We start from the raw sequence: 10,564 nt of genomic DNA, 5'->3' as shown, positions 1-10,564 counted from the left end.
TATTTATTTAATTTAATGAACTAATAATTTAATTAATTAATATATTAATAGAATTAGGATGACTGACTTAATTTTAATAGCAGCCCATGTTTATTGAGTTTTTTAACAATGAAAAGGCTATGATAGATTCCTTACAATAATTATCATACAACAACAGTAATATAATCACATTGTCTTGTATATTTTTTCAGAATGAGTAATAGCCAGAAATAGAGATAACTACCATAAAATGGAGTTAAAATTTATGATTAAAATGAAAGTAGCCTATACATATGTAAGACTCCTTGGAAGCATTTTGAACATGGTAGAAAACGATGGCTAAATACACCAAGGAACATAACAAGAGGAAGTGAATGGATCCATAACCTGAGTCCATGTTCACCAGAATGAACAATGACTACAAACCCGGCCGAATTCCCTTCCAAGCAACAAATATTACATTGAAGAATTTAGTAATAGATTGAAATATCATTAAAAAAATCTAAGTAGTTAAAAGTAGAAATTGTTTAGTACAAAATAAAAATTTTAATCAAATCGATCTCCTAAAAAATTCATGGTGCTTTTAGAAATTGAATTTTTTAATTTTTCTGCTTTTTTAAAAAATCAAATAATTTTTTTGGCCATATATGGGTTAAATATTTTAAATAAATGGTATATAGATGCTATTACAAATTAAAGGTAGTGACATTTAAACATTTACTTACGTGCTATAAAATTTTAGATTATGTAATAGCTCAATTAATTTTTAGCATTTCACTATTAATTTTTAATTAATAAATTACATAAAATAAGAAGTACTTTAGAACACTCCTTAAGAGTATGAAACATTATGTACTCAAATAAGAGTACTTTTAAGTGTTCTATATTAAATTATTAAGTGTGTGTTAACATTATGTCTCTTGTACCTATCTTACATATTATTTTGAGAATTTTTACTTCACTTATATATTTATTTTTTAGTACTACCTTCACATAATTACTCTAAAAAAAATTCTTGCCAACAGTACAATACCGTAATCTAATTATTAAAATTATTATATTTTAATTCAAATAATAATTTTAATCTTATTAAAAATATAAATTTTATTAATTTATATATATAAAAGGTAGATCAATACAGAGAACAGACAAGAAGAAAAACAACTGAAAATTTACTTTTCATCCAAAGGAAAATAGATGATTGTTTTTTTTTTTAACCAAAAAAGAAATAAAAATCAGAAATTTTGAGGGGCAGGGCGGGAGGGGAATTTCACTACATTGGGTTTCAGATTCACTTCGATTCTGTATAAATGGGATTCTCTCGGTCAGCAATTTCTTAAGAGACAAAAGTCAATAATCAATACAATTCTTTAAGCTCCAAGAATGGCAGGACTTAAGATCACCAAAAAGCACCATAAACACATTAATAACCCTTTCCCTTCTACCCCAAAATCCCTTCCTTTCATTCAGGGAAGTCTCTTTTTCGATCTCCAGACACTACCTTCCCACCAAAAGTACCCAATTGGCAGAGACTTTCAGCTCCTCTGGGACTCCAAAAATGGAGGGTGTCTCTCAATTTCTCACCGATCACAGCCTACAAAATTTATATGGTCTACCGTCGAAGGAGAAGCTTTTGTCTCAGCAGCCTTGGCTGAGACCGAGGTGGAAGAAAGCAGAGGTTCATTTGCTTTCAGAGACAGAAACATACGGTTGGTCTATGACCACCAAACAATCGAAGATATAAGAGTGATCGATCAATTTCAGCACTGGTTGGATGATAGAGATCATGATTTATTATCTAGCTATGAAGGGTTAGATCAGAAAATAGTTTTGGAAGATTCCCAGTTCCCTGTTTTGCTGATCACAGGAAGAATTTTCAATACCCAGAAAAAGAAGAAGAAACAGCAGCTGCCGGACCCTGCCGTTTACAAAGACATAAACCTTGAGTTTAATTGTGCAAGATATTGGGTTCTATTCGACCAAAAGAACCGGCATCAACTTGGTTTTCGAGTGACAATTGAAACGCCAAAAATTGAGTCCCAACAGAGAGCTTCTCCTATAGCTAGATACCAGCGGTTTAGGCGAAAGCTTGGATGGATACGTAAAAAGAGGCTGGGATGGTGCTGGTTCTTCACAAGGCCGAGAGGATTTGTAGCAGTTTCGTCATTAGCAGAGAAAGAAATAGGAGAAACCAAGACTGCAGACTCCATGCATTTCAATAGGGTCTGCTTAACATATTCAAGCGAAAGAAGTGAAAGATTTTATGGTTTTGGTGAGCAATTCTCTCATATGGACTTTAAAGGCAAAAGGGTACCCATTTTTGTTCAAGAACAAGGAATTGGAAGAGGCGACCAACCTATTACTTTCGCTGCTAACTTGGTTAGCTACAGGTAACTTATACTTTGCGAATATAAACCAGAATCAATTACAAGAATAATAAACATAAAACCTTCTTTTTTCCTTATTGCTAGGGCTGGTGGTGATTGGAGCACAACTTATGCTCCATCACCATTTTACATGACGTCAAAGATGAAGTCTCTTTACCTTGAAGGATACAACTATTCTGTATTTGATCTCACAAGATCAGATAGAGTCCAAGTACAGGTTTGGTTCCACAGTAGTTGCTTCTAATAGAGAAAAACATTTTATTAATTTTATAGCTTATACAATACCGTATCAGACACTAGAGACTTAAGGGGCCATAACCAGTACCTTGAAAAAATACATGGAAGGTCTTGATAATTTTTTTTAATAAAAAGTATAAATTATATTAATAGACACCATAAGGGTGCCAACCCCTATACAAACTATTTACATATTTACCAAGATCTCAACAAGGTCCCCCAAATCATCCATTGAGTAAAAAAGATGACCAAAAGTCAAAAAGTCAAGGATCTAGAACCATCTGTTCCTGATCCTATCAAAATCCCCCCACATCCTCAACCCCCTCCAAAGCTTTTCTACTCCTCAACTTCCGTGTCATCCAGAAAATGGTGCGTGGGGATCATGATAGTGTCCAGGACTAGAATAATTTTCCAAGTATGCCTACTGCCAAGACATTCTTTTCAGCCCAGAAACATCAACTGTAATGCAGCGTGATATTGCATGTAGAATAATTTCAATTACAGTCATGATTTATGAAATCAATTTGTAAACTACTACCTTACAAATTTTTGAGTTCTTTGCTCATAATTAAAAAAAAAAAAGAAAATTAGATTTTGAAGGAAAGAAGAGGAAAATGCCATGAACGAGCATATCTTTTAGGCTCATCAAGAGTTAGAACTTTAAAAATCATGGTTTCCTTTTCCTAAACACTAGAACTTGCAGATTCATGGAAATTCAATTCAAGGAAGGATTCTGCACGGTAACTCACCATCTGAGATCATTGAGCACTTCACAAAAAGTGTTGGAAGGCCTCCGGAGCTTCCTGAGTGGATTATATCTGGGGCTGTGGTTGGAATGCAAGGTGGCACAGATGCGGTTCGCCATGTTTGGGATGAACTGAAGACTTACAAGGTTCCCATTTCATCATTTTGGTTGCAGGTAATGCACACTGCATGCCCTGAAGAGAAACGTCTTTTTAGCTTATTGATGTGCACAACTGATGATCCTCGTTTCATCTCAGCAAATAATTTTAACATCTTCACATATCAAACTTGATTAATTTCAACTTTGCTTCCACCAAGTATTTAGCAGTTTAATCAATTGAGTGGCACTTGTTGTGTAGGATTGGGTGGGGCAACGGGAGACACTGATTGGTTCTCAGCTGTGGTGGAACTGGGAAGTGGATACCAAAAGGTATGAGGGATGGCGACAGCTTATTAAAGATCTTGGTGCCGAGCATATTAAAGTTATGACATACTGCAACCCATGTCTAGCCCCGGTATTTATCTCCTTGCTCCAAGTTTTCTCTACTAACATTATGGTATAACTATTTCATGACTAAGTAGCCTCTCTAAACTTTGAGAAGGGGATTGCCACTGTTTTTAAAACAATCAATTATTTTTTCTATGCATAGAACTTCCCTTGAACTGAAAGTAGTTCTAAACAAACTAATTATTCAATTGTGATCGGAAAAGATAAAGAAATTGCAACTATGTTTTGAAGCTTTAAATTTCTCTGACAGACGAATGATAAGCCTAACCGGAGGAGAAACCTATTTGAAGAGGCAAAGAAGTTGGACATCCTAATCAAAGACAAGTATGGAGAACCATATATGGTTCCAAATACAGCTTTTGATGTGGGAATGTTGGATTTGACACACCCAGTTGCAACAGGTTGGTTCAAGCAGGTTTTACAGGAAATGGTAGATGATGGAGTCAGAGGATGGATGGCTGATTTTGGTGAAGGGCTGCCTGTCGACGCTACCCTATATTCAGGTTTGAAGGCTTAATTTGTTCTTGATAGATTTGTCAAGGTATTTGTGCAGGTAAAAAAGTTAATTCCCATTCCTAAAAATTTGGATAGCTTCCAATAGCAAGGATTTTTGTCACCTCCAAAATATGCTTTGTTATTGACCATGTCTTGATTTGTGCTTTGCTGTTCTATAACTCGTCAAGTTTCTGGTAAATTTTAGTATAATTATAATTTTCATTTTCTTTCTTGCATAAATGATTAATACTGTGTTTATTTGAATTTCTAGTGACTGCTAACGAGGTAGGAGCTCTTATTTCAGGTGAAGATCCTATTTCAGCTCATAACAGATATCCAGAGTTATGGGCCAAAATAAACAGAGAGTTTGTTGAAGAATGGAAAAGCAACCATGCAACTAAGGAAGGAGAAGAACCAGAAGATCCTTTGATCTTCTTCATGAGGGCTGGTTTCAGAGAGAGTCCCAGATGGGGTATGTTATTTTGGGAAGGAGACCAAATGGTAAGCTGGCAGGCTAATGACGGTATTAAGAGTGCTGTTGTTGGCCTATTAAGCAGTGGACTTTCTGGGTATGCCTTTAATCACAGTGATATTGGAGGCTACTGTTCAGTAAATTTACCAATTATTAAGTATCAGAGAAGTGAAGAATTGCTTTTAAGGTGGATGGAGCTAAATGCTTTCACCAGTGTTTTCCGGACACATGAAGTAAGTAAACCTGAATTACTATCAGTTATGTTATCTATCATTTTTCCCATAACAAGAAGTAGAGAGATATACATTCTTCAACTTCTCTAAGCAATTAATACCATGTGCAATATAGACATACTATCTGCTATAAAGCCTATTAGCTCCATGGGCAATACTTATAACTAGCAAGTCTATTATCACCTGTGAATATGTAAAGCTTTTCGTATAAAATCAGGATATATACATATATATATATATGTGTATTTGTATATATACATATACCAGAAAACAAGACTCAAGTTTAGGTTTTTAGTGAAAGTTAATAGGTTGACAGTAAATTACATTTCTGAGTTTTACTTAAAAAAGTAAACTGTAATGATATTTTTGAAGAGTTTAGATATTCCTCACTGGCAGGGAAACAGACCTACGTGCAACACTCAATTTTACTCAAACGAGCAGACTCTTAACCATTTTGCACGATTTGCCAAAATTTATACCGCTTGGAAATTCTACAGAATCCAACTTGTAAAGGTGATAATAAATTGATGCTATGTCCACTTTTTTCCAAGAAAATTCACGGATCTAAACTCTCTTTTTCAATAAAGCAGGAAGCAGCCCAGAAAGGCTTGCCTGTTTGCCGCCACCTATTTCTACACTATCCGGATGATGAACGGGTGCATAGACTGAGTTACCAGCAATTCTTGGTGGGTAGTGAGATCCTAGTGGTGCCTGTCCTTGATAAGGGCAAGAAGAATGTCAAAGCATATTTTCCAGTAGGAGAAACTTGTTCTTGGCAACACATATGGACAGGAAAGTTATATACAAAACAAGGTTCAGAAGTTTTGGTAGAAGCTTCAATTGGTTATCCTGCTGTATTTGTAAAATGCGGGTCAATCACTGGAGAAACTTTTCTCGCAAACTTGAGAAATTTTGATTTACTTTAAGAATTTGACTTGTAACCTAATGTTTGTCTAATGTAGAGTAGCATTTCTGCTTGTCATGGGGCTTCCGTGCAGACCTAGAATAATGGTAAAATCAAAACTAAATGAAATGAAAAGACGATCACACGTAGACCCAAATTCAAGCCGTTACTGAAGTGTCCTCTCCTCCCCGAGTCATTTAATCAAACAACTACCGTGCATTAAAATTCTGGTTCTAAAATCTATTCAAGTTCCATAGACGATGGTCCATAAATCAGCTGCAACACTGAATTCCATGACAAATCAAATCAACTAATCATAAAGAGAACCTAGTTAGACAAATGCCAAAAGAAACACCTCATCGGAAGATACTAAACAAACATTGAAGAAGAGGTATACAAAGTATCTGCATATGTTAATGGAAGATCACATTTCCAGTTGAGAGCAGTAACTAACCTTAGAATCAAAGGCTGCGCGTGAAGCTTGAAGATGAATTAGCAAACGAGACCTCGTCGTTACTAAGGTCAGCTGGTTCTTCCCTGTGGATTCCCAAAGGGATTAAGCTTAACAAAGTCCTATGGAGCTAAGCAAACGAGAAGAACTCTCATCGTTGGAACAGAAGATGCAGTGAAGAAGAAAAGCCAGAGATTGAAGTGATTGGATCATGGCTGAACTTTTTCTCTGTAAGCTTTCAGTTTCTGAATTGATTCGTATAGTTTCGCGGGATATTCTGCCACTCGTGGGGTCTACAGTATTAATTTATATCCGACCTCAGCAAATCCAAACGTCCTTCGTACTTTTTTCACCTGATTAATCATTGCTATTTTATTCATTAATTAAATTATCAATGATAATTACTCCTAACCATTAATTAGTAATAGTGATTAATATATTTCTAAAAGAGAAAAATTGTTAGACATAATAAATTTTGTGTACAAATTCATTTGAGTGAATATAAATAAAAATTTTAATGATTTATATGATATTAATAAGTCATCTAAATTATCACATCATTTTATAAATAATTACATTGTATATTAATTAGTATGAAAATTTGTTGAAAGTATATTCTTTTACCATGATTTTGCATTAAATAAACATAATGATATTGTATATTAATTATTTTTTAATTTGATGATTAATATTTTCACCATTTTTTTCATTATAATATAAATTTAAATAGTGCATTGTTAATTTTTATGTATTTTTATTATAAAATTGTATTACGCATATATTTATTAAGAAATATATAAATTAATTATTAAAATATTGTGATAAAAATGTCAATATAAGTGAATTAAAACTACTTTTCAAAATATTTTATCTTAAATAGTAAATTAAGAATTTAATTCTTAAACTACTATATCATAGTTAAGTCCACAAAATTCATTATTATTTGGTAATTAAACTTTTAAAATTGTTTGAACTAATAATATTTTTATATAACTATAAAAATTTTGATAGAAAAATAGTTTTTTTTTGCTTTACCCATATTTTATTTTTAATTTTACAATCAAGCATGTAATGCCAAATTTTTTTTTCTATTCCCATATTTAGAAATTAAAAAGTTATATGTCTATCATAAAAAAAATTAGTGTGTGGATTATTTGACAAATCAAACTTTTAACCAGCCCCTAAACTACATCATATACAACACCCTCTTATAAAAATTCTAAACATCATTAGAGAAGATCTCATCAGAATTTCATGACCTAAAATATATAATATCTATTTTTTTTTTGGTATTGTTGTGCTTGTCTCTCCTCTTGTATCCCAAAAATAAGGTACAAGTACCACTTAATTAAAAAAAAAAATTATAAATTTAAATTAAAAATAAAAGATTTTAACCCAAAACTAAATTATAATTTTATTTCATTTTTTTCTAATTAAAAAATTACAGTTTTATTTATTTATTTCTCTCATTTAACTTGTAGCCAATAATTTATTACTCATAATACTAAAAATTAACTTATTTTGTAAAGGTACTTAACTTTAAAGTAAATAAATTTATAATTTAAATGCAAAAACGAATAATAATGTTAAAATTTATATTTCTTATATAATAAATTGAATTGTTCAATAGGATTACGGAAATATATTTTCTACGTGGTTCATAAAAGATAAACGGTAATTAAAGAAAAATAAATAAATAAGTATGCTATGAAAACTTTTGCTAATTGAAGGGAGTTCGAGAGGTGGACTGCTCACAACTTTCTTCTTGATCTGAAATAGTGAACTACACTAGTTCAGTAAGAATATCACACTAATTACTGATACAAAAAACTGAATGTTGGTAAAAATAAAAAAAATAATTAATAGAGTCATTTCTTTAAGTAAATATATTTATCTTTAAAATTTTTTATTCGATACTTACAGTTACGATTTTTTCCAAAATCAACCTATGAAGACACTTAACCAAATGATATTTCAATTACGTACATACGATCAGCAATCCTTCCTTTTTAACCTACTTATTGGGACATCTGAGATCCATAGGGATATTTCTCTACTCGTGGATCCAGTATCAAGATTTGACAATTAACCCGATCGTCCTCATATCTTGTCCGGTAATGGGTGCCAAAAAATACCATTGTCTCGATACCCCGTCCGATATGAAAGTGAACCATATCTCCCAAAACCTTTGTGGTATGGGACTTCTCAGCCCCGTAGTCCACAATAGAGTTCCCTATATACCGAGTTCGTCCACCTTTTCCCAGGATATCCAGTAAGCTTTCATTTGTTTAGATTCTTATCATCCAAACAACCACTAAAACATACTAATATCTCATTTTATATTTACAGATTAATTCAAATAGTACTTAAACGAGCGATATAGTTTAGCATAGTCAAATAACCAATAATCAGAATACCAAATAAACAATGTAGTAGAAACCAAATAACCAAATAACCGTGAAAACCATAAAAACCATCAATTCAATTACGCACAGTATAATAGCAAGCAAATATATGCAGTACAAGAAAATAAACAAGGAATCATGACAAATGTAGACTAATCAGTTCTTACTCCACTAGTGACCTATAATATTTTTAGGGTTCTTCTAATTTTTTCACGAAATACACAATTATCGATTATTAATCCTCAATTTACTGTAATCGAGAATAGGTTGAATGATCCTTAACTGGATCGATATTTTAGAAACAACGTGTTATCTACTATGTCTCCTAATGGGTTCTAGGTTTCCTGAATTTTTCATGTGGGAATCCAAAATATTTGTCACGTACTTAAAAATACCCAAAAAAATTCAAAATCGATATTAAAAGCCTTTTCTAGCTAATTTTAAAGTTCTGGCACAACGATGGCGTCGTACTCCAGCGCCGGTTGTTCGCCTCAACCTGACCGGTTTTAACCAGTTTTATATGTATCCTACGAAAAAATACGGTAGGGAACCTCAATTGGTTAGAATATTAAAAAAATCGAACCTACCGGCAGGGGGGTCTTCGGATGCGGCGATTCTGCCAGTTCTCCTTCGTGACTGGGGTTTCTTCTTCGATTAACCTGCACAAAAAATGATGGTGAACACAACAGTCAGAAAATTGTGGGAAACGGGAAACGGGAAGCGATTCATCAGAGGGGTTTTAAGGTTTCGGCCGCAGCGACTCTGTCGGACTTTGCACACGGTTTCTAGCTCACCCTTTGTCTTTTTTACTCCTATATGGCCACATGGAGACTCAAAATCGAATTCCAAGCGGGTAGTGGATAATTTTACCTTTTTTGGCAGTCGACGATGGCTCCGGTGCAGCGGCGGTCAAAGGTCGGTCTCCTTCTCCGGTGGGTGGTTCTTCTTCTCCAGCGAGGGCAGGTGCGGCTAAGGTTAGGTTTCCCCTGTGACACAATGTTTATATACTTATTTTACGTCGATTTGGGTCATCCATTCGCGTCGATATAGAATGAGAAGAGTTATCCGATCGTTGCCTGTTTAGGCTGATTGCGTAGGCGAATATGGACTGTTCAGCACAATTGATTTCGTCCGTCCGATCGCTATTAAGGAGAGAATGCATCTGAACCGTTCACGCGCGCGGAATTGAATCTGGGCTGTTGGATCGCTTGGCACGCGAATCGCCCGCGTAGCGCCGATGTCAGCGTGTTTTGCCACGCAGTGTACTCTGATTCACTATGACCGCTGACTGTGTCGTCCCATTTGGCCGAATTTCTCCTTTTTGCATTTTGACTTTTTATTTCTAATTTTTCTTTCAAAACACTCATCGAACTTAAAATTTCACCACTTTTCTTCCAAATTGCTTTCAATTTTATTCATAACTTATTTTTTTCAAATAATTTAATAAAATTAAATTAAAATAATATTTTTTTAATTACATATATATATTTTATAAGTTAAAAAATTTATCTCGAATTAAATTTTAGACCTAAGTATTACATTTTTTCTTTTGGCTTATAAAGCATATAAAAACTCTTTTATCGATGTCCTTTTAAATTATTTTATGAATAAAAATCATTTTACTAAACAATCATATTTATATAGAATTAAAAGTAAAACAAAAACACACTACATAAATATATTTTTCACTTATTTTTCATATCCTAAAAATTCATGAAATATGTGAACTTGGACCATTTATATACTAAA

The 10,564-nt window shown here is 33.3% G+C and overlaps 1 protein-coding gene and 1 long non-coding RNA gene across 2 annotated transcripts; one reads left to right on the top strand and one right to left on the bottom strand.

The window, feature by feature from the left end:
• The first annotated feature begins 1,298 nt into the window (after positions 1 to 1,298).
• Positions 1,299 to 6,037, top strand: LOC110822807 (uncharacterized). The gene is made up of 8 exons (XM_088210260.1): positions 1,299 to 2,369; positions 2,451 to 2,583; positions 3,307 to 3,522; positions 3,707 to 3,862; positions 4,106 to 4,358; positions 4,655 to 5,055; positions 5,452 to 5,568; positions 5,646 to 6,037. The coding sequence occupies exons 1-8, from the start codon at positions 1,363 to 1,365 to the stop codon at positions 5,979 to 5,981; spliced, it is 2,619 nt and encodes an 872-aa protein (XP_088066386.1). The 5' UTR covers positions 1,299 to 1,362; the 3' UTR covers positions 5,982 to 6,037.
• LOC148252800 (uncharacterized) lies at positions 3,178 to 6,831 on the bottom strand. The gene is made up of 2 exons (XR_015814189.1): positions 6,414 to 6,831; positions 3,178 to 3,541 (listed from the first exon to the last, which is right to left on the bottom strand). It is a non-coding gene; the product is annotated as an uncharacterized LOC148252800 (long non-coding RNA).
• Positions 6,832 to 10,564: the final 3,733 nt, after the last annotated feature.

The sequence above is a fragment of the Carica papaya genome, chromosome 8 (genome assembly GCF_054855325.1).
Source record: "Carica papaya isolate Zhongbai chromosome 8, ASM5485532v1, whole genome shotgun sequence".
NCBI classification, from domain to species: Eukaryota; Viridiplantae; Streptophyta; class Magnoliopsida; order Brassicales; family Caricaceae; genus Carica; species Carica papaya.
Note: the sequence above shows the minus strand (reverse complement) of the source record. Positions and strands in the feature narration are given on the sequence as shown.